The sequence below is a fragment of the Salvelinus fontinalis genome, chromosome 34 (assembly GCF_029448725.1).
Source record: "Salvelinus fontinalis isolate EN_2023a chromosome 34, ASM2944872v1, whole genome shotgun sequence".
NCBI lineage: Eukaryota > Metazoa > Chordata > Actinopteri > Salmoniformes > Salmonidae > Salvelinus > Salvelinus fontinalis.
In genome coordinates, this window is record NC_074698.1 from 34,858,361 (window position 1) to 34,883,158 (window position 24,798).

At 44.9% G+C, this 24,798-nt stretch overlaps 1 protein-coding gene across 1 annotated transcript; it reads left to right on the forward strand.

Moving 5' to 3' along the window:
* Positions 1–20,419: 20,419 nt before the first annotated feature.
* Positions 20,420–23,910, forward strand: LOC129833775 (suppressor of cytokine signaling 3-like). The gene is made up of 2 exons (XM_055898580.1): positions 20,420–20,656; positions 21,438–23,910. The coding sequence occupies exon 2, from the start codon at positions 21,598–21,600 to the stop codon at positions 22,234–22,236; it is 639 nt and encodes a 212-aa protein (XP_055754555.1). The 5' UTR covers positions 20,420–20,656; positions 21,438–21,597; the 3' UTR covers positions 22,237–23,910.
* The last annotated feature ends 888 nt before the right edge of the window (positions 23,911–24,798 follow it).

Below are 24,798 nucleotides of genomic sequence, written 5' to 3' on the forward strand. Positions count from 1 at the left end.
AACCTGAGACTACCACACCAGGTTTTCCTCTTCTGTTCCCATGGAGACCAGTGGTTGATTACAACCTGTTACGATGGTGCCAACATTTTGTGGCTAATCTTTCAGCAGGGGAGTGGGTGAATGAGTCAAAGACCGGACTGAGCCCAGCACTGCGCGTTATGGCTCATTTTCTTGTGTTTGTGTCTGTGTCTGTGTACTGAGGAACATGTAACTTGGTTCCAGAAGAAAGACACTTTCGATTTCTTGAAGTTGGGGGCTTTCATCAAGGTAAGTGTTTCTTTAGGTTGGGGGCTTTCATCAAGGTCAGTGTTTCTTTAGGTTGGGGGCTTTCATCAAGGTCAGTGTTTCTTTAGGTTTGGGGCTTTCATCAAGGTCAGTGTTTCTTTAGGATGAGGGCTTTCATCAAGGTCAGTGTTTCTTTAGGTTGGGGGCTTTCATCAAGGTCAGTGTTTCTTTAGGATGAGGGCTTTCATCAAGGTCAGTGTTTCTTTAGGTTGGGGGCTTTCATCAAGGTCAGTGTTTCTTTAGGTTGGGGGCTTTCATCAAGGTCAGTGTTTCTTTATGTTGGGGGCTTTCATCAAGGTCAGTGTTTCTTTAGGTTGGGGGCTTTCATCAAGGTAAGTGTTTCTTTATGTTGGGGGCTTTCATCAAGGTAAGTGTTTCTTTAGGTTGGGGGCTTTCATCAAGGTAAGTGTTTCTTTAGGTTGGGGGCTTTCATCAAGGTTAGTGTTTCTTTAGGTTGGGGGCTTTCATCAAGGTAAGTGTTTCTTTAGGTTGGGGGCTTTCATCAAGGTAAGTGTTTCTTTAGGTTGGGGGCTTTCATCAAGGTCAGTGTTTCTTTATGTTGGGGGCTTTCATCAAGGTCAGTGTTTCTTTAGGTTGGGGGCTTTCATCAAGGTCAGTGTTTCTTTAGGTTGGGGGCTTTCATCAAGGTTAGTGTTTCTTTAGGTTGGGGGCTTTCATCAAGGTCAGTGTTTCTTTAGGTTGGGGGCTTTCATCAAGGTTAGTGTTTCTTTAGGTTGGGGGCTTTCATCAAGGTTAGTGTTTCTTTAGGTTGGGGGCTTTCATCAAGGTTAGTGTTTCTTTAGGTTGGGGGCTTTCATCAAGGTTAGTGTTTCTTTAGGTTGGGGGCTTTCATCAAGGTTAGTGTTTCTTTAGGTTGGGGGCTTTCATCAAGGTCAGTGTTTCTTTAGGTTGGGGGCTTTCATCAAGGTCAGTGTTTCTTTAGGTTGGGGGCTTTCATCAAGGTTAGTGTTTCTTTAGGTTGGGGGCTTTCATCAAGGTTAGTGTTTCTTTAGGTTGGGGGCTTTCATCAAGGTTAGTGTTTCTTTAGGTTGGGGGCTTTCATCAAGGTCAGTGTTTCTTTAGGTTGGGGGCTTTCATCAAGGTCAATGTTTCTTTAGGTTGGGGGCTTTCATCAAGGTCAGTGTTTCTTTAGGTTGGGGGCTTTCATCAAGGTCAGTGTTTCTTTAGGTTGGGGGCTTTCATCAAGGTTAGTGTTTCTTTAGGTTGGGGGCTTTCATCAAGGTCAGTGTTTCTTTAGGTTGGGGGCTTTCATCAAGGTCAGTGTTTCTTTAGGTTGGGGGCTTTCATCAAGGTCAGTGTTTCTTTAGGTTGGGGGCTTTCATCAAGGTCAGTGTTTCTTTAGGTTGGGGGCTTTCATCAAGGTTAGTGTTTCTTTAGGTTGGGGGCTTTCATCAAGGTCAGTGTTTCTTTAGGTTGGGGGCTTTCATCAAGGTCAGTGTTTCTTTAGGTTGGGGGCTTTCATCAAGGTCAGTGTTTCTTTAGGTTGGGGGCTTTCATCAAGGTCAGTGTTTCTTTAGGTTGGGGGCTTTCATCAAGGTTAGTGTTTCTTTAGGTTGGGGGCTTTCATCAAGGTCAGTGTTTCTTTAGGTTGGGGGCTTTCATCAAGGTTAGTGTTTCTTTAGGTTGGGGGCTTTCATCAAGGTTAGTGTTTCTTTATGTTGGGGGCTTTCATCAAGGTCAGTGTTTCTTTAGGTTGGGGGCTTTCATCAAGGTCAGTGTTTCTTTAGGTTGGGGGCTTTCATCAAGGTCAGTGTTTCTTTAGGTTGGGGGCTTTCATCAAGGTCAGTGTTTCTTTAGGTTGGGGGCTTTCATCAAGGTCAGTGTTTCTTTAGGTTGGGGGCTTTCATCAAGGTCAGTGTTTCTTTAGGTTGGGGGCTTTCATCAAGGTCAGTGTTTCTTTAGGTTGGGGGCTTTCATCAAGGTCAGTGTTTCTTTAGGTTGGGGGCTTTCATCAAGGTTAGTGTTTCTTTAGGTTTGGGGCTTTCATCAAGGTTAGTGTTTCTTTAGGTTGGGGGCTTTCATCAAGGTCAGTGTTTCTTTATGTTGGGGGCTTTCATCAAGGTTAGTGTTTCTTTATGTTGGGGGCTTTCATCAAGGTTAGTGTTTCTTTAGGTTGGGGGCTTTCATCAAGGTTAGTGTTTCTTTAGGTTGGGGGCTTTCATCAAGGTCAGTGTTTCTTTAGGTTGGGGGCTTTCATCAAGGTTAGTGTTTTTTGGTGTAACGTCATCCCCCAGGCTATTCCACACACAGCACATATAAGCCTGAGATATCAACCATTCAAAGTCGGACCCCGCGCCCCCCTCCCCTTTCTGACCCCTTACTTTGGCAACCACTGGTGTAGGCTATAATGTTGATGACACGGCTTACAATGAGTTATACCTGTTGTGTAGCATATAATGTTCAAAGTGCCAATTACTCTTTCCTCATCTGCGAACACAGAATGAAAGCACAACCCACTGACCTAAATATCAGACAACTTAGGAAGTACACAACGTGAAAGAACATAAAGTACGTACACCTCTTGGCAGGCCACCAGGTAAAATGGTGCATTTGCTACAGTACCTGAATGTCCTACAAACCAACAAAGGACAAGGAAGTGCCTCGATTTTAATGACCCAGCCTCACTGGGGCCTCTATTTCTATGACCCAGTCTCACTGGGGCCTCTATTTCTATGACTCAGTCTCACTGGGGCCTCTATTTCTATGACCCAGTCTCACTGGGGCCTCTTTGTCTATGACCCAGCCTCACTGGGGCCTCTATGTATATGACCCAGTCTCACTGGGGCCTCTATTTCTATGACCCAGACTCACTGGGGCCTCTATTTCTATGACTCAGTCTCACTGGGGCCTCTATTTCTATGACCCAGCCTCACTGGGGCCTCTATGTCTATGACCCAGTCTCACTGGGGCCTCTATTTCTATGACCCAGCCTCACTGGGCCTCTATTTCTATGACCCAGTCTCACTGGGGCCTCTATTTCTATGACCCAGACTCACTGGGGCCTCTATTTCTATGACCCAGTCTCACTGGGGACTCTATTTATATGACCCAGACTCACTGGGGCCTCTATTTCTATGACCCAGACTCACTGGGGCCTCTATTTCTATGACCCAGTCTCACTGGGGCCTCTATTTCTATGACCCAGTCTCACTGGGGCCTCTATTTCTATGACCCAGACTCACTGGGGCCTCTATTTCTATGACCCAGTCTCACTGGGGACTCTATTTCTATGACCCAGACTCACTGGGGCCTCTATTTCTATGACCCAGACTCACTGGGGCCTCTATTTCTATGACCCAGTCTCACTGGGGCCTCTATTTCTATGACCCAGTCTCACTGGGGCCTCTATTTCTATGACCCAGACTCACTGGGGCCTCTATTTCTATGACCCAGTCTCACTGGGGACTCTATTTCTATGACTCAGTCTTACTGGGGCCTCTATGTATATGACCCAGTCTCACTAGGGCCTCTATGTCTATGACCCAGCCTCACTGGGGACTCTATTTCTATGACTCAGTCTTACTGGGGCCTCTATGTCTATGACCCAGCCTCACTGGGGCCTCTATTTCTATGACCCAGACTCACTGGGGCCTCTATTTCTATGACCCAGACTCACTGGGGCCTCTATTTCTATGACCCAGACTCACTGGGGCCTCTATTTATATGACCCAGCCTCACTGGGGCCTCTATGTCTATGACCCAGTCTCACTGGGGCCTCTATTTCTATGGCCCAGTCTCACTGAGAAACACAACACACAGCCAAATATGTATTGTCTTTCATAAATGGGGTAGCTTGTTCCATCCCTAAATTACCATCTCTTCGTACAGAGTATTTGTCCTGTTCCTATGAAATGACAATTATAGAGGAGAAAAATAAATGTATTCCAGTTTAGGTCTTGGACTGTGTTAACACAAATACCAGGAAAGAAGATGAAATGAATGTTTCTCCAGGGGGAGGGACTGCTGAGCTGCTGGGCTTCTTGTTCTGTTGAGAGTCTGTGTGAATAGGACAACACGTTCAGTTGTTTGTCCCAGAGGGGTTGTGTGACTGTGGGATTTTCTGAAGCGGGTTAATGACTGGCTCTCCTTCTGGGAAGTATTCACCAGTTCTAATTCAGTGTAACACAGTGCTTACAGTACACGTGTCAGGGCATGGCGAAGAAAAACATGGCGGTTCTAGAGATTTTTGCAGATTCTATACATAGGGCAACTCTGCTGGCGAATTGCCAATCATGGGGGAAACTTTTTGTCTCACTCTGTGTTTGAAAATACAATAAAGAAAACATCTCACTTCTCTTTGCACACAGCCTCAGGAAGGTCTCAGAACCAAACCATTTCTGCAATAGATCTGCTCTGTAAATAAAAGTGGGTTTACATTAGAGTAAAGATGCATCATTTCTTTCCGTCAAGTCAGTTTGCTGAGAATGTGAAGTCCACTAAAGGACAGCACCTATACTAGTTAACGGTGTGATACAGAGACACTGTTTTGATATAGAAGATGAACTGAAGCAGCACCCATCACAACGTCTAGATAACAGTGAATCAGATGATTCCTGGCATGGAGACAAGCAGGAACAGAAGCATTCCTGGATCTTTGTGTCCCAAATGGCACCCTAATCCCTATATATTGCACTACTTTTGACCAGGGCCCAAAGGGACGCACACAGTATTTCTGGAGTAAGTGCCCCAGGCAGGTTGTTTGTTTACACTGTGGTATTGTGAAAGAATGTTGTCTCTCTCTCTCTCTTTCTGGGTTCTCTCTGTTCTCTCTCACTCTCCTTCTAGGAATGGCACGGTAGGAGGACCGGGAAGAGGGAAAAGAGGCAGGAACTTGGACAGGCTCCAGAAGAATGTCCTGTCTGTATAGGAGGGTCCAGTAGGGAGGGGACCAGAGGAAATGCCATTGAGAGGGACAGGGCTCAGTAGCTCTCTTCTAAGATGGCTGATCTAGGATCAGCTGGGTTCATGTCCCTCTGTCTGTATGGGAGGTTCTTACCAATGTCAGTATAGGTTACACCGCCTACCACCAGGGGCATATTTCACACATCTGTTTCATTACATGGGTTATTGTTAGATGATTGTTAATGAACTTGGTGCTGATTGGAAACACCCTGCGAGAGATTTTGTTACGATAACTTACAAGGCATTTTGGGAGAGTAACTGTTTACTTCCCAGAGTAGAGGGACTGACGAAGTGGAATGCTATTGCAGCTGAAACGTTGTGTACCATATGTGTCTGCAGGAATACAGCAGGATATTGTATCCCGAGTGCAGGCTTTTCTTTCATTATTAACCCCATGTCGGAACAGAAGACCAGAGACAGAACCTTACTGTTAGTTAGGGACACTGTTCTTCTGTTTCCGGAGGTCACTGACCGTACGTGTAGGAGTGAGGGAATTCTAACACAGGACAGAGAGAGAAAAGATGTAATCTGTGCATGACTCACTCTGAGGAACTACCACACAAAAAGACCAGCGCAATAGAGAAAGTACAAAACAATGGTTACAGACAGGTACTGGAGGCTGGGGGTGCAGCAAGAAATGAGGTGAACAATGAGTGGAGCTCAGAGGACATCCAGTACCCAGAACACCCTGCAGAGCAGGGAACACTTGAAGAGGACATCCAGTACCCAGAACACCCTGCGGAACAGGGAACACTTGAAGAGGACATCCAGTACCCAGAACACTCTGCGGAGCAGGGAACACTTGAATAGAACATCCAGTCCCCAGAACACCCTGGGGAGCAGGGAACACTTGAAGAGGACATCCAGTACCCAGAACACCCTGCGGAGCAGGGAACACTTGAAGAGGACATCCAATCACACCCACAAGAGACAACAGCCACTCAGCAACATGCTGATCAAGAACTGAGTCTGTATTCAAGACCAGAATTCCTGGTGTTACACTCTCCCAGGTGCTCAATGAGAATGATTGATCCCACTGATACTAAGACTGTGCCTACAGTCAGTGTGCCTGACGGGTTGAATCCAGGTCCTAGCCTCTCAATAAGACAATGCCCAGGGCACCAACGCTAGTGATCAAGCAAGGTTACCTCCTGGCTGTCATTGTAAATCAGAATGGGTTCTTAAGTGGCCTGGTTAAATAAAGGTTCATAATAAATCAACTTTACTCATCACGTGGAATGGGGTCACTGAGCAACCTTCTTTACAACAGGAAAGTTTAATTGTTCTATACCTGGTGATCCTCTCAGACCTCGTCATTCAGTCACATATGGTCTCATTTACTGCAGCAGGAACACTGGGATCAAAGCGTTTTCTTCTGAAAGAGTAGCCCAGTGCATCCTGGGTGATGGGTGAGGGAGTTATGTGTCCACAAACATCTGCGGCTGAGTCAAAGCCTCCAGACACTAGTTTAGACTATGCAGTAAAGCTGACTTATCAAAATTAGATCATGCATGAAACTCAGGTCTCCTTAGCCCATTGAGCTAAAGCCTTTCCATAATCTTGGGGAGCTAACGCCAGTCTTTAAGTCTGAGACAAGGTTTCTCATCAAAGGAGTGTGCATTGTTGACTGAACCACCCCCATTAAACACGTTGGCCTAAAGTTACAGTGGCTTTCTGCAGCGCTAGTGAACATTTCCGTAAAGTTACAGTGGCTTTCTGCAGCACTAGTGAACATTCCCGTAAAGTTACAGTGGCTTTCTGCAGCCCTAGTGAAAGTTCCCGTAAAGTTACAGTATCTTTCTGCAGCCCTAGTAAACGTTCCCGTAAAGTTCCAATGGCTTTCTGCAGCCCTAGTGAACATTCCCGTAAAGTTACAGTGGCTTTCTGCAGCGCTAGTGAACATTCCCGTAAAGTTACAGTGGCTTTCTGCAGCGCTAGTGAACATTCCCGTAAAGTTACAGTGACTTTCTGCAGCACTAGTGAACGTTCCCGTAAAGTTCCAATGGCTTTCTGCAGCCCTAGTGAACATTCCCGTAAAGTTACAGTGGCTTTCTGCAGCGCTAGTGAACATTCCCGTAAAGTTACAGTGGCTTTCTGCAGCCCTAGTGAACGTTCCCGTAAAGTTACAGTGGCTTTCTGCAGCGCTAGTGAACGTTCCCGTAAAGTTACAGTGGCTTTCTGCAGCGCTAGTGAACATTCCCGTAAAGTTACAGTGGCTTTCTGCAGCGCTAGTGAACATTCCCGTAAAGTTACAGTGGCTTTCTTGCAGCCCTAGTGAACGTTCCCGTAAAGTTACAATAGCTTTCTGCAGCCCTAGTGAACGTTCCCGTAAAGTTACAGTGGCTTTCTGCAGCGCTAGTGAACGTTCCCGTAAAGTTACAGTGGCTTTCTGCAGCCCTAGTGAACGTTCCCGTAAAGTTACAGTGGCTTTCTGCAGCCCTAGTGAACATTCCCGTAAAGTTACAGTGGCTTTCTGCAGCGCTAGTGAACATTCCCGTAAAGTTACAGTGGCTTTCTTGCAGCCCTAGTGAACGTTCCCGTAAAGTTACAATGGCTTTCTGCAGCCCTAGTGAACGTTCCCGTAAAGTTACAGTGGCTTTCTGCAGCGCTAGTGAACGTTCCCGTAAAGTTACAGTGGCTTTCTGCAGCCCTAGTGAACGTTCCCGTAAAGTTACAGTGGCTTTCTGCAGCGCTAGTGAACGTTCCCGTAAAGTTACAGTGGCTTTCTGCAGCCCTAGTGAACGTTCCCGTAAAGTTACAGTGGCTTTCTGCAGCGCTAGTGAACATTCCCGTAAAGTTACAGTGGCTTTCTGCAGCGCTAGTGAACATTCCCGTAAAGTTACAGTGGCTTTCTTGCAGCCCTAGTGAACGTTCCCGTAAAGTTACCGTGGCTTTCTGCAGCGCGAGTGAACGTTCCCGTAAAGTTACAGTGGCTTTCTGCAGCGCTAGTGAACATTCCCGTAAAGTTACAGTGGCTTTCTTGCAGCCCTAGGGAACGTTCCCGTAAAGTTACAGTGGCTTTCTGCAGCGCTAGTGAACATTCCCGTAAAGTTACAGTGGCTTTCTGCAGCGCTAGTGAACATTCCCGTAAAGTTGCAGTGGCTTTCTTGCAGCCCTAGTGAACGTTCCCGTAAAGTTACAGTGGCTTTCTGCAGCGCGAGTGAACGTTCCCGTAAAGTTACAGTGGCTTTCTGCAGCGCTAGTGAACATTCCTGTAAAGTTACAGTGGCTTTCTTGCAGCCCTAGGGAACGTTCCCGTAAAGTTACAATGGCTTTCTGCAGCCCTAGTGAACGTTCCCGTAAAGTTACAGTGGCTTTCTGCAGCGCTAGTGAACGTTCCCGTAAAGTTACAGTGGCTTTCTGCAGCCCTAGTGAACGTTCCCGTAAAGTTACAGTGGCTTTCTGCAGCGCTAGTGAACATTCCCGTAAAGTTACAGTGGCTTTCTGCAGCGCTAGTGAACATTCCCGTAAAGTTGCAGTGGCTTTCTTGCAGCCCTAGTGAACATTCCCGTAAAGTTACAGTGGCTTTCTGCAGCGCGAGTGAACGTTTCCTTAAAGTTACAGTGGCTTTCTGCAGCGCTAGTGAACATTCCCGTAAAGTTACAGTGTTTTCTTGCAGACCTGGTATAACAAGTTGTCAAGGCCAACACTCCGCAGGACATTGATGCACAGCAACCCCTGTAGCCTGTACCGTGTTGGAACCTTACACATACACTCTAAATCCATCCAGATATGTCAGACACTGCTTACTGGCACTGCCCAGGATCAGGTTACTACTACCGTGTTATAGATGGCTTTATGGATGTGTGTCTCTGTGTCTCTACGTGGGTCTCTGTGTGTATCTGTGCATATCTGTGTCTGTGTGTCTCTCTGTGTGTCTCTCTGTGTGTCTCTCTGTGTGTCTCTCTGTGTGTCTCTCTGTGTCTCTGTGTGTCTCTGTGTGCTTCTGTGTGCTTCTGTGTGTCTCTGTGTGTGTCTCTGTGTTTGTCTCTGAGTGTCTCTGTGTTTCTGTGTGTGTCTGAGTGTGTCTCTGTGTGTCTGTGTGTGCCTCTGTGCCTGTGTTTGCACGTCTTTGTGTGTGTGAGTGTGCGTGTGTGTGTGTGTCTACAAAGCCCATTCAGAGTCTCTTCTCAGCCAAACAACCTTTGCTATTATGGTGCAGACAGATTATTTACCATCTGCCTGATGACATCAGATGGCTATTTTGGGGGTTTGTGGGAATCGAAGTCCATTTCTAAGATTCCCATTATGTCATTGGCTTCTCCGTTTCTCCATCTCCTCACTGTACGTTCAATACTGATGGACTGATGGTGGAGGCTGTAATGGGGCTGAATGAGATAGGCGGATACAGAAACGAACTGGCCATAGGGCAGTTTGGGTAAATGCCAGATGGGCTGGTCCATCTTTAAGGACCAGTGGGTCAGTCTAAGTTGGGGGTTTTGTTCAGAATGATCCTTATTTGGCTAATAATGTGGGGCCTTTGGTGGAAAAAATGACTTGTGGTCCCAGTCCGTCTCTGAGTGGATGCAGGATCAAATGAATCCTATTATCTCAGAAAGATGATTCAGATTTCCTGACGGTGCCGTTGATCACGTTGCTGACACAGTTCCTATCTGTAAACCCAGAGGATGTAGAATCATTTATGAAGCATTTAAAAGCATTCATAATGGCTTTTGATTGGCTCATGAAAGTTATTTGAAAATGTAACCCCCGATTGCCCCACAGCCATAGACCCCCTCCTGTTATTTGGGGGATCTAGTGTAAACCTATGATGTGTAATATCCAGTACAATGCAGATTATACTATGGAACACACTGTATATCATATGTGCTGTTTCTGTCTAGAACGGTTTAGTATTGTATTGTGTATTTGTTTCTTTTATTATTAGAAGAAAATCTATATATTTATGGCCTATCCACCAGCACCCTCTGCATTGTGTATCTGTTCAGGAGTGTGTGGACTTTGGGGGAAAGGGTTGTTGCCATGGAAGTAGCTAACGAGGATTTAAACACACCTCAATAGGGGTTGACCTGGGTGACCTCATAATAAGAATTCAACTCCCAGGGATGGACTGGGACTAGAATTCCAGCCAGGCACTTCTAACACACAGGCAAATGTTTTCCTCAAGCCCTAATTTCGAGCGGCCCACTGGTCTTAAGATGGACCAGCCCATTTGACATTTGCCAGAATTGCCCTATGGCCATTTAATGAACATTTCGTGTGGTGGGTGGCACAGATAGTGTTATTAGCCTGCCAGTAAATCTGCACAGAGTGGGCTTTGTCCATAATTTTCAAGGAATTCACAATGTCAATTATCATTCATTATGTCAATCAAATGAGTATTTAGAATATACTGTTTCCTATTAATGTTCATTTAATGGTTATGGAATTCACATGAATTTCACAGCCTCCAATGACTACTCCTCTATCATGTGCAGTGCACTGAAAAGACAGACAGTATCTGTTACTATTCACATCGAAGGAGTTTTGGTCACGTGTGGTGTATGGTGGCACATTGACACATTGTCAGGTCGGCCTCATGACGTTAGTGACATTCCCTTCCATCTTTAACTGCTTCCTCAAAACCACGACAGAGCCACGAATGTGACAGTAATAATATCATGCAGGCTTTTCCATTCTCCATTCTCACAACCTCCCTTCAAATATATGACTGTCGAGATTCCAACACTGGTCAGGCACATGACGTGTTTTCTCATTCTAGTCTCACTTCTCTTCTCGCTAGGTCTTTCTCAGAAAACAGGTTTCATCCTCAGGGGACTAAATACACAAGTCAACAGTAGCATTAGAGAACCTCCTACTAGTGCCTACCTCAATGTCACATAGCTAAACTGAAACACACTCCTCCCTTTTTGGTAACTCCATCACGTGATTGTCCCATCTTTCACTTGAACCCATCAGCGTTCTCTATTCCTCTCATCGTCTCACCGTAGGATCAGGTCGGGAATAAAAACAAACGGGAAGTGACCAAGTGCTAAAGTGTGTGTGTGTTTGAGTCAGTTTTCTATTCTCGTGTGTGTGTGTGTGTGTGTGTGTGTGTGTGTGTGTGTGTGTGTGTGTGTGTGTGCGTGTGCGTGTGTGCGTGTGTGTGTGGAAGTGACCAAACAACTACCACGTCTGTGAAGAGTTGCTCAATCCTCTCGTATTGACAATACAAAGTATTTTCCCATCGCTGTCAACTAAACAAACCCATCCCTTCTCTGGAGTCCATGTTGTAAGTTATGCCAGTGTCAATGGAAGAATAGCAGGGTGCGAACAAACATTGATCCTACTGGGAATGTGACACATCTATCAGTGCCACCTGGGACGTTGCCCTGCGTCCCATTGGCACAGAGATGCCAGGAATAATGTCACAACACAGAAGACAATAAATAACTTTGTTATAAATATGTCAACAATGATTTGGAGAGAGGAATATTTGTAGATGTCTGTACCATGTGTCTGGCTTGAGGGACCAGACACACACAGCCGTGATGTTTTTCCATCTGGACCTTATTTATTTGGGGGAGTTGTGTTTCCATAGCGAGAGGTGACATCAAGGACTTGTGAAGAGCAGAATCAACAATAAACACTGGGGTAATGTTGTACAGTGGAAATGGGCCATTACTCTATAGCTTTCAGTCAAAGTCACACACAGTGACGGTGACATGTTTTCTGACCTACCACAGGGCAATGAAACATGCACCTCAAAGTGCAACCCCCCCCGACATCTCCCACATCCTCCAGCCCAATGCAGCAAATCAACAGTATTTATTTACTAACTGTGCAGGGAAATACAAGGGGGGGGGGACAAAACAGGGGAATACAGGGAAAAATAGGAAGCATTGAGGAAACATTTATACAATTATAATCACACACAGTGATGGGGTAAAACAGGAGATAAAAGTCATGCACATTAAAGTGCAATACAAGTGGCATGAGAACATTGAGGAAATATAATTAGTGATTGATGTGAGACCATTAATCCAGACCTCTCTGACCATGGCTTATTGTTTATAGCTCTGATGGCATTAGCACACAAGGGCACAAATAGAACAGGGCATGTGACAGAATGGAATGAGTTAAGTGGTGCATGTGATGCCCTCCAATACATAACTGATTACATCTCAGGACCATTTAGCCCAATGTGGATGTGTTCACCCCAAACCAAGGTGTATAGGAACACCAGCGATGGAATTGGGCTGGAACATGGTGGGGGAATCATTTTAAATGGTCTTTTATCATGGATGTGACTAACTGGTTTCATTTTGTTTGTATATGTTTGTGTAAATGTGCTCAGGGGGCATATTATTTTGCTCTAACCAAATGTATCTCGTGGAACAATGAAGATTTATTGAATTGAAAGGGTTTCTTGAACTGAATTCCTAGTGATTTTACAGTGATGAATTCCCAGTAACCTTTTTCCCTAGAAGCTCCCCCATCTAATTCCACCCCTGGTTTCTTCTAGTTCCACACACGTCTTTCTCCACTTCTCCCTAACCCAGCCCAGTCCAATGGCTGTTGGGGGGAAACCCCTAAGGTATTTGATCCAGCAGCCGGGGACAGCAGTGTCAGGTGTCTTTTCTTTGAAACACTGTGGATTCCTCTTAGTCTTCCAGGCCAGACTGGGACCACGTGCTGACAGCAGTAAGGGACCATAATGAATGTTTAGAAGAGAAAGGGCCTGTTAAGAAGCACCCTGGCTGTGTAGCATTTACTGGAGGAACAACGCCCATTTAGAGAATTTGATTTCATACTTAGCAACTACTGGCACAATCAACAATGTCAAACTAGAAGAGCTGCGTTTCCTGGAGAAAATGTGTGTGCTTGCTTCGTCCCAGACAGCAAAGATATTAGACCTCAAACCCAGCAAGGTTTTCATTGTCATAAAAACGCTAGATCTTGTCCAGCAAGGTGGATACAGCCCACATTAATTTGAGTGTTTTCTGACATCTTTCCCTGTGATGATTAAAGACTACCAAACGTGTGGTGGATCATATCTATCTTCCTATCAATTGCTTCTAGGCAGAAGTGTCTGATCCCAGTTAGCAGGCACGGTAAATGTCACACAACATGCTGATGATGGAAACAGGTGGGTGTGAGTGTTACTTTGTGGTCTGAAGATTCTGCATCTTTTGAAATATCCTTCCTGAGATCGGAGGTTTAACCTAAGAATCTTGCCCAGTGCTTAGCAACGCATGCACAACAGTGCTGCTGGGTATACCTTCCTTTGTGTGTTCATCTGTGCTCCTCCATTTTTTTTACTTTGCAAAGGACATCTGCCCACTTTGATATGGGAGTCTACTAAAGCAACCAGACCTATTGGTGAGTTCTACATTAGTCTACTAAAGCAACCAGACCTATTGGTGAGTTCTACAATAGTCTACTAAAGCAACCAGACCTATTGGTGAGTTCTACATTAGCCTCTAACAATTGGAACATCTCCCTCTACTATACAATTACTTTCAGTGTAAATATTCATGGAATAACCAGAGGGCATAACGATCTGTTCCAAACAGACGAGGGAGCTTGGAACACAATGTCAACAACATGTCAAAAAAATCACTGCCTTTTTTATAATTTAAAAAATATATAATTCAGCTTTCACTTTGATGTGTTGTTCCCTCGTACATTGGATGTATAAAAGATGATTGTCTAAAAGACTGAACTATATTTTCCCTGAAGAGCCAGAGATGTATTGCAGCCTCTACATAAATAACCTGTGAAAATAGACATTTCATGGGAAAATGTCCTTACTTCGCTTCCTACACGCCAAAACAATACATCAAAAATATTTTTGGGAACCACAATGATTGGGCGGCCTTTGCGGAATCTTCCCTAGCGCCTATTAATGCATTTTGAAGAGGAGGAAGCCATCACAAAGCTCTATTCTTCCCTGTCCATTAAAAAATAAGCGGTCTAAGCATGACTAGTCTAAAACATCAAGTTCACCAGTCTGCTTTTATGGTGTGTTGACTCATTTCTTTAATGTGGTAACTGTTCAAGATGCTTAGCATAGTTTTAGAAACATTGTAGGATTGTTCCACATTCAGAACATATTTTGTATATATACATAAGTCAGTTGTTCAGCTCAGTTCACTGGAAATCAATGTTGCCTGATTAGTAATTGTACCCAGTGGTCTTACTCAACTAACCAGGAAGTCATGGTCATTTCGATATCAGGGAATAGGGATGGTCTGATCATGACTTACTTGCATTGGGCAAGTTATGGTTTTACCAAATTACACTACAGCTGTGCACAGAATTCTTAGAATTTCACGTGAAAGAAGAAGCTGACACATTCCTATGTATAGTATGATTTTACTATCTCACACAGGAACTAAATCTACAGCGGTGCACCACCTCCAGACAGAAACTAAAGCCACGGTGGTGCTAGTCTCCAAACAGAAACTAAAGCTACGGTGGTGCTAGTCTCCAAACAGGAACTAACGCTACGGTGGTGCTAGTCTCCAAACAGTAACTAAAGCTACGGTGGTGCTAGTCTCCAAACAGAAACTAAAGCTACGGTGGTGCTAGTCTCCAAACAGGAACTAAATCTACAGGGGTGCTAGTCTCCAAACAGGAACTAAAGCTACGGTGGTGCTAGTCTCCAGACAGAAACTAAAGCTACGGTGGTGCTAGTCTCCAAACAGAAACTAAAGCTACGGTGGTGCTAGTCTCCAAACAGGAACTAAAGCTATGGTGATGCTAGTCTCCAAACAGAAACTAAAGCTACGGTGGTGCTAGTCTCCAAACAGGAACTCAATCTACAGGGGTGAACCACCTCCAGACAGAAACTAAAGCTCGGGTGGTGCTAGTCTCCAAACAGAAACTAAAGCCACGGTGGTGCTAGTCTCCAAACAGAAACTAAAGCTACGGTGGTGCTAGTCTCCAAACAGGAACTAAAGCTACGGTGGTGCACCACCTCCAGACAGAAACTAAAGCTCGGGTGGTGCTAGTCTCCAAACAGAAACTAAAGCCACGGTGGTGCTAGTCTCCAAACAGGAACTAAAGCTACGGTGGTGCTAGTCTCCAAACAGGAACTAAAGCTACGGTGGTGCTAGTCTCCAAACAGGAACTAAAGCTACGGTGGTGCTAGTCTCCAAACAGGAACTAAAGCTACGGTGGTGCTAGTCTCCAAACAGGAACTAAAGCTATGGTGGTGCTAGTCTCCAAACAGAAACTAAAGCCACGGTGGTGCTAGTCTCCAAACAGGAACTAAAGCTACGGTGGTGCTAGTCTCCAAACAGGAACTAAAGCCACGGTGGTGCTAGTCTCCAAACAGGAACTCAAGCTACGGTGGTGCTAGTCTCCAAACAGGAACTAAAGCTACGGTGGTGCTAGTCTCCAAACAGAAACTAAAGCTACGGTGGTGCTAGTCTCCAAACAGGAACTAAAGCTACGGTGGTGCTAGCCTCCAAACAGGAATAAGATTGACTGATAAGATAGCTCTGGTGCCAGGAACTTTCCTCCATATCCCATCACTTCCAGGTACTGTACTGTCAACAGTAATGATGCAACACTTTACCCTAGACATTTCATCTACTGTAAACTCCAGTGGAGGCTGCTGAGGGGAGGACGGTTCATAATAGTGGCTGGAGCGGAGCAAATGGAATGGCATCAAACACATAGAAACCATGTGCCACTTCAGCCACTAACACGAGCCCGTCCTCCCCAATTAAGTTGCCACCAACATCCTGTGGCAATCTCAATGAATGGAAGCTACACAGCAGGACACAGATAAGATCATTAGGCCCGTAGTATTCATTCACCATCCTCCATTAGAAATGGAGGCCTTTTAGTGTTTACAAATGAATGCACGAGGACACACGTGTCTCATTCTGAAAATTGTAAGCATCCACCGAGAGTAGAGTCCAAATCCATGCTGCAATTGTATTTTATCACAGAAAAATGTGTAGCCTATGTTTAAGCCAATCTAGCTGGGTGCATGGACTTTAGGCCTAAATCTACATTCAGTCTGAGCAGCATGTAACTGCTTCTGTGGGCCTAAATCTACATTCAGTCTGAGCAGCATGTAACTGCTTCTGTGGGCCTAAATCTACATTCAGTCTGAGTAGCATGTAACTGCTTCTGTGGGCCTAAATCTACATTCAGTCTGAGCAGCATGTAACTGCTTCTGTGCGCCTAAATCTACATTCAGTCTGAGCAGCATGTAACTGCTTCTGTGGGCCTAAATCTACATTCAGTCTGAGCAGCATGTGACTGCTTCTGTGGGCCTAAAAGGAGTTTCAGCAAACAGCATTTCAGAAAAGTGTTGAACTTTTGTAGCCTCAACCTGAGTTGAAAGCTTCAGCGTATCCAGCTGTCTAAATACTGAAAGCGAGGCCTTTCTTCGTTCGTCAAGGGCGATGCCATAGAACATCTCATGAAAAGGAGCATAACAAAAAGCTCTTGAGATATGTTACAGTTAAATCACACTCCGCCAATCCGGGAACAGCTGCTTTTCATTCCTCCACTCATCCCCCTTTTTCTACCCAATAAATGGATGTGCTGGAAGCTTGTCTCTGAGTCAGGATGAAGCAGTTGCTTTCCCCCTGAAGCTGCATGTTTCAGACCACCAAATAGTCACAACACTGCATCCTGTCCTCTTCTATAGGAAAGGTCACTCCACTTCAAGTCACTTCACTTCAACTCACTCCTATTCAAGTCACTCCACCTCGAGGTTTGGAGAGGGCGAATAGTAAATAGTAAAATGTCTCAAAACGTTTGTACAGTAAGGCAATACTGGAACACCTTAGGCTGTATTTGTTTAGTGTAACTCACCCACTCTTTTTTAGTCGTACTATAAACCTGGGTGACTGTTTGATGAGACAGAATACAGTCTTGTCTAATGTCTGTGTGTGTGTGTGTGTATCTGTACGTGTGTGTGTGTGTATGTGTGCATGCATCTTTGTGTGTGAATCTGTGCCTGCATACTTATGTGTCTACCCAGCCAAGCCTCTCAACCTGTTCTTCAGACGTCCTGCCAAATGCACAGAGAGCACACAGGAACAGCAGAGGAGAGCTGGGAGTTACAGCTACAGGTCAGTTAGTAGTAGACAGGGGCTGCTGACCCCGGACAGACCAGAGATATGACCACCACCCTCCAGGTTAAGTACACACAGACCAGAGTTGTTGGCACAGACAGTGAAACATTGGAACTTGTATTGTGCGTCATCCTCCACCCCGCTGTTTAAAAAGTTATTCCTCTCAGCCTTGATTGTAAATGAAACATGATCATTCACTCTTTAAACTGAAGAAGACTCTGATAATGCACTTTAAATAAACAAATGTGTTTTTCTTTGAATTCAATCTGTTTTGGTGTCGGTGTAGGTTACAATATGATGGCTTCTTTGATGTCTGCCAGGTGTCTAAAACAATGAGATCCCTAGACTGGCTGTGTGATGATTTCCTATGACTTCCTCTTTCCTGGTTGGGCCAAGTCAACACCACGTCTCCTCTCTATTCACTTCCATTCTTCCCTCAGGAGGGCCTGGTAACCAGCCGTGTGCCTGTCTCACACTGATGACACAACAGGGTTTTCTGGAAAACAAGTGGAATACAGTGGAGTTGTCTTACTGGCTGCTTTCCCCCCTAGGCTGCGTCGCATTTGGCACCCTATCCCCTATGTCGTGCACTTCTTTTGACCAGGGCCCATAGGGCTCTTGAATAGGGTGCCATTTAGGATACAACCCTAGTCACCCAGTCTAGAGGCCTGATCTGAATCACCAGGCACCTGACTCACCTTTGTAGACACAGCTGGCTCTCTCCACAGCTCATTATGATGCCAATATGCATCATCCCCCCTGCCAGGGCTGGACCTAGTCTTTTAGGGGCCCTAAGCCACATTTGGTTGGGGTACCCCCTACCAGGCAAAACAGTTTAGTGCCCCCCTCTTGATGGCGATATCTACACATTTCCTGCAATTCTACACATTTTGCCACGGGGCAGAGAGAAGTTGAGAATTTTATAACAAATGTTATGCAATTCTGCTCATTTTGTCACATTTACATGTATATTTTAGTAATTTAGCAGATGCTCTTATCCAGAGCAATTTACAGTTAGTGCATTCATCTTAAAATAGCTAGGTGGGAAAACCACATATCACAGTCATAGTATGATGTTTTTCCTCAATAAAGTAGCTATTATCAAAGTCAGTGCTAGTGGGGGGAGACAGTGTATTATTATTAAGGGGGGGTGCTGTGGGATTATTTTAGATACTCTTTGAAGAGGTAGGGTTTCAGATGTTTTCGGGAGATGGGGCCAAGTGACCAGAGGTGGCAAAACTGAGAACTCAGGTTGGGGTGTAGGGTTTGAGCATAGCCTCAAGGTAGAGTTCCTCTTGCTGCTCCATAGGCCACGGGACAGAGAGAAAAAATGTGCAGTTTTACAGCAAATCTCCTGCTCATGTCGCTTATGCCTGGAGCTGGCCCTACCCCTGCCCTCTCTCTTTAGTCTCCACCACCCCCCTCTCAGTAAAGATCTGCTTAAAAAAATGATCAAATGGAGCACGCAACCCTCGTTAATGTCCTGTGCCCACTGCCTAACTTACTGGTTGATAAGCACACAGTTGTCTCTCTCTCTCTCACTCTCTATCTCTCTCTCTCTCTCTCTCTCTCTGCCTGCCTGGTGTCTTCCCTCCCTGGGCGGATGAATATTAGAGTGGGGACATTGAGGTGGGTGAGATGGCAGGGAGTGGTAGAAACCTGGCCTGGTGTTTGAGCCCGGGTTGCCTGTGTGCACTAGACTGTAAGTAGCCCTCTGAGCCTAATGCCTCTGCATTACCTCGGGGAGCCAATGCAACTCTTCAGACCCCCCCCCCAACCGACAAAGTTAATCACCATTGAAGCACCTTCATTACCATAGACTGGCTGGTTAACCCCTGGGTTAATCTATCTACCCATTCTCAGGGCTTGTGTCAGTCAGATCTCTGATGAGTAAACAGGAAGGGAGGATGATGAGTAGGGAACAAGTCACACATTACAGTACATGGAGACAGGGAGTGTAACACTAGGGCTGCATCCCAAATGGCATCCAGTTCTCCATGCAGTGCACTACTGTTGACCAGAGCCCTATTGATCCTAGTCTAAAGTACTAGGGTGACATTTTGGACACGACTAGTTCAACGTCTTACACTACAAAATGTATCAGATCACGTGATTTACTCGAAGGGATGTTAAACGATCAGTGTTTTTTTTGTGTTTTGTTATTAGCTATTCCATCTTTCCATCTTCCTGTAGTGTCCCAAATTTCCCAACTCCTTTCATTCAAATGTAAAATGATATTAAGAATAAAATGCACATGTTTATGAGCATGGTGTGCATATAGTGACTTGGTCTCATATAGCCATCCATCCAGTTGGGATTTATTTATTTAACCTTTTTTAACTAGGCAAGTCAGTTAAGAACAAATTCTTATTTACAATGATGGCCTACCCTGGCCAAACCCAGATGACGCTGGGAAATATGTGCGCAGCCCTATCACTGCCGGAAGTAATGCAGCCTGCATAACTGAGCTGTATAGGATAGTAGGATGTAAAAATGTTGCCAGTTCAAAAGAAACTGACAGTCATTGCCAAAGAAACTATGTCCCTATAATAAAGTTATAAATGTAGGTATAAAGCTTGAACTGTCCTTTCAAAACATATTGGCGCCCTCTGCGGGGCACCGGCATCGCATTCAGCCGCTGCCAGAGGAACAGCTGGCATCTGCGTGTTAATGCGTGTTCTGGCTGTTCCACTATAAGGACCATTTACCAACAACTGTCAATAGTGCTCAGATTAATTAAACTACTTCTTAAAACGTCAAATGTATCAGATCATGCGATTACCTTAACACGTTTTTCACTATATAGGCCTATTCTGCAAACCAAAAGGTTGGACATATTGATTACCTTATAATGTTTACAACATGCTAAATATATAGTAGTCTGGTGGTATTATAATGCAATTAGTGCATTATAATAACATTACTATTACCAGCAAAGCTAATACAATACGGCGATAACAATGCAGCAATTCGCTGCAGGAAAAGTTATTGCTTGGAACTCCATAACTTCATTTTGGAGGAACGGCGGGGGAGGGGAGGACTTCTCTGTTGAATACCAGGAATCGTCCTTTAAAAAAAAACATTTCTTACTGACAATCTGCCAAGAGGCCCTTACTGGAAAAACAAGGGGGAGGAGCCTCCCGACACATTATGAGCGCTACTCGCAAGCGCTGAGCGATCATTAAAGAGTCAAATGATGTACGAGCAACGTCCAGCCAGTCCAACGTAGAACACAGACAAAGGACACAACTGACACTGGAGAGGACATTGCACATCAGCAAGGATACAATTGTTACAATTTGAACAACACAAGGATATCACGCTCAAGGAAACAAATATACTCAAGGGATTGAAGCAATTGGATAAACTTTAAAAGTTCCAAGTACAGAGAGAAACCGTAAAAGGTAAGAAATAAGACATTATATTGTTTAGAAGTAGCAAAAGCGAAGACAGTGTATCATTATTAATCATTAGCGATTTTTTTCATGGCACTTTTGTATGTACATTTATGCAACAGTTGAAGGATTCCGCTCACTAGCCTGCTCGACTTTACTGGAACTGACCGCGGTGACTGAGCCGGAGGGCAGAGATACAGAAAAACTTTCCTGTAAATGAGTAGGACAGAGTACACGGTAGCTTAATTGCAAATCAAGTCTATTCTACTGAAATATAATGTTTTCACTTTCACCTTTCACATACAATAGCCATATAGGCGATTTGTCGTAAATAATATGGTTATAAATCATGTAGCAGTGCGTAATTGGAGTGACGATAGCAACATGCGCGGTGTCGAATCATATTACTTCGTGTGGTTCTCAATAGTCCGCTACAGAACAAAAAATAGCCAGGGCCTCATTGGTAAAAACGTTCCACTATGTAACTAGAGAAGTTTAATTAGAATATTTGAAATTATAACCAAAGCATAATCTTTGCCTGAGAGCTACATGGGTTGAGAAGTATTAGATTACTCTCAATCCTAAAACAATTACACTATAAATAAACCTTTTATCGACTGTTATGTATTTCTATAATTAAAATGATAGAACTGGATATCTTGAGTTGATAAACTAAACGTCAGTTATTTGGATCATATTGCCAAATGCCCCGAGGTCGACTCTGAGCACAAATCACTCCACTCTGAGCTGATACTTTGGACACTGATGATTTTCTCTGCTTTTTCTCCAGGACAATCCTCTCCAGACACAACAACAACAAAACTAAAGGCCTTGACCTCTGTAGGGAGATTCGTGACCTCTACACTCCGACCTCCTCCTTCTAGTCTTCTGTTGTCTGTGTGGTGCCCAGTGCTCACCAGGCAGGTCGCAAAGAAGCGGTGCGCAGCGCCATGGTAGCCCACAGCCAGTTTGACTCCGTCATGAGCAGCAGCCCCTTCGACACCACCATGCGGCTGCCTCACCGTTACAAAACCTTCAGCTCCAAGGTGCAGTACCAGCTCGTCGTCACCACCCTGCACAAGCTCCAGGAGAGCGGCTTCTACTGGGGCTCTATCAATGGCAAGGAGGCCAACGCCATGCTAGCCGCCGAGTCCGTCGGCACGTTCCTGATCCGCGACAGCTCCGACAACCGACACTTCTTCACGCTCAGCGTCAAGACGGCGTCTGGCACCAAGAACCTGCGCATCCAGTGTGACTCCGGATCCTTCTTACTCCAGACGGACCCCAAGAGCATGCAGGCTGTGCCCCGCTTCGACTGCGTGCTCAAGCTGATCCACCACTACATGCCACCCACCAAAGGGGCTTCGTTGGTGGAGAAAAACACGAGGGGAGGGAACGCCTCCTACTACATCTACTCTGGAGGGGAGAAGATCCCTCTGGAGCTCCTCAAACCTTTCTCCTCCACTATGTCCAGCCTGCAGCACCTGTGTAGGAAAACAGTCAACGGACACCTGGACATATCCAGCAAACGGGACCAGCTTCCCCACCCGCTCAAAGAGTTCCTGCAGGAGTACGACGCGCCCATCTAGGCCCCTCTCTGGACATGTAGTGCCTCGATGGCATCAGACTTGATAAAGGTGATATGAAGGAGACTTGGGCCGGTGTGAGAGACAGTGTGGCAGTACCCCACAGAACTGGGGGGGAAATATGACTGTCTGTATCTGTGTCTTAGAGGGATGGTTCACCCACATCAGGGTGACAAGGCAGAGGGGAAGGCAGCAGCATGAGTCAGTCTGAGAAAATAGAAGAAGGTGCTTGGTATTGTGGTTCTCATAAGGGCTGTACTGTACCTATCTCCCAAGCCCAGGAGTGATATAACGTTACCATGAGGAGTAGAGCTATACTGGTCAAACGTCAGCCAGTCACTCTCAACAGGCTGCCAACCAAAAGACAAGAGGTGGGCGTCGTCATCAGACTTTCCAGTCTCTCATTCATGCAGAGAGAGAGAGAGAGAGAGAGAGAGAGAGAGAGAGAGAGAAAGGAGGACTGGTTCATTGAGAGGCTGAATGGACAGTCGGCGTGCTGCTAATGTGTGTCAGTCAGGCCTTCGATTGGACCAGAAAATAACTATTTGCCAACCTCAACTCTAACCTCACTGCATAACTAATAACTTCCTCCACTCTCTCTCTTCAGTCGATGAAGGCTCTGAGCCAGCATCTTGCCTGCCTTCACACCTCTGACGAAGCACACCTTCCCACTGCTGCTAACCATGGGGTCTGGCTGTGGAGAGACACACAAACACCCCAGCCTCTCCTACCCATTCAACCACTGCAGCAGGATGTAATGACTGTCCTCAGCTGGCTGTTGGATATTAGTCATGGACATCAGCCCTGAGCCTGGAAGTATTAAACGCATTGGTCAGAGCACCAAGCTACTTGGCCTCCTCTGGGAAAACTGGGACCTCTGTCTCAGCCTTGCCAGGAAACTGCCTAGCAACCGGAATTCTAACCCATGTTCCAAAGGGGACATTTAACGTCACCACTTCCAATATTACACTTTGAGTCAATTTTTGTGTATTTTGTCAGAAGAAAAAGCCAGAACTGCAAACCAATTATGACCCAATGTTACAGAAGTGTGAGGCCACAAATGGCTGAATGGAGAAAATGATATTTGAGACTTAAGGTGTTGATGATGTGTGTAATGATTGGTTGATTGGCAGGGCTTTTGATTTGAACATGCCAAACCTGCCCTGAACTCACCAACAAAACGGTTTCTTGACCGAACAACGAATTCTTGCATGACAAAAAAACAAATGAGGGGTTGCTTTTATACTTGAGATAATACCATCACTATATGCAGAGGAAATAGAGTCTGGGTTATCCCTCAGTGGATAGGAAATATACCCCGATGAATGTGGTGGTATTTGTGCCACAGACAGGATACCAGATATCACTTGCTATTGAATGTATTAAAATCTGAGAATCTCTCTTCCTCTCGAAGAGAGCATCTAAGGTTCATCCTGTTCAATTTATTTTTCTTAAAGCGTTTACATGACTGACAGAAAAATGCAAACAGGTTTTCTCCTATCTTTTATAAAGATATTCATTATTGTCTAGCCAGGTGACTGGCTGCAGTATAAGCATGAACGAGTTTGAAGAAAAAGAGATCGCAGAAGCAAGCAGAACTAAAAACTTTGCACATATTTATATTCATATGACATTTCAATAATTTATAATAAAGAGCAGTATTTTTGTAATGAATGACATCCTTGTTGTGTGACATTATTGTTCTGGGGGGGGGGGGGTTACATCATACATGACTATACGTTTTGTTGTGTGACATTATTGCTCTTAGGGGGGGGGTTACATCATACATGACTATACGTTTTGGGTATTTTACACTAGATTCTCATCACTACACATGTCTAAAACATCACACCTTTAGTTAACCACACAAGAAGTCAGAACACATAACATCAAAACAGCTGGGTAGAAATAATGTTGCATTTTTATTCGTTTCATTGTCGTTTACTACGTTCATTTGACAGGAACCATGCACATGAATTAACATCGAATGACTTAGCCAGCCAGCTAATTGTCACCGGTAGCCTAGTAAATTCAACACCTCAAACATCAGCACATAGAGTATCAGACAATTCAAATTAAGATTTTGATCTTTTCATGTTTATTTCACTAACAACTAGACTTTTAGGGGACGATTTCCCAGACACAGAAGCCTAATCCTGGACTCAAACGTGCTTTTTAGTCCTGGACTAGGCTTAACCTGTGTCCGAGAAACCAGCTCCTAAAGGGACTGTTATCTTAACGGATCAGGAAACATTTCTCTCAGTATCTAATCTGTTGTCTAAGCCCCTCCCTTTACCATGCAAAGTGTGTGGTGGATCCAGAGAATTACACGAGAAGTGATAGAGTGATGTCCCCGCCCCAAGCCTCTGTTCCAGTGAAAGAGGATTAACCTCCCTTAATAAACACTGTATAGCAATAATTCAGTGGAGGCTGCTCAGGGGAGAATGGTCAACAATAATGTATTAAAGAAAATATATATATATTTTTTAAACTAGGCAAGTCAGTTAAGAACAAATTCTTATTTACAATGACGGCCTACACCGGCCAAACCCGGACAACGCTGGG

Coding starts and splice junctions, on each gene's coding strand:
- LOC129833775 (XM_055898580.1), top strand. CDS start 21,598: ATGGTAGCCCACAGCCAGTTTGACTCCGTCATGAGCAGCAGCCCCTTC.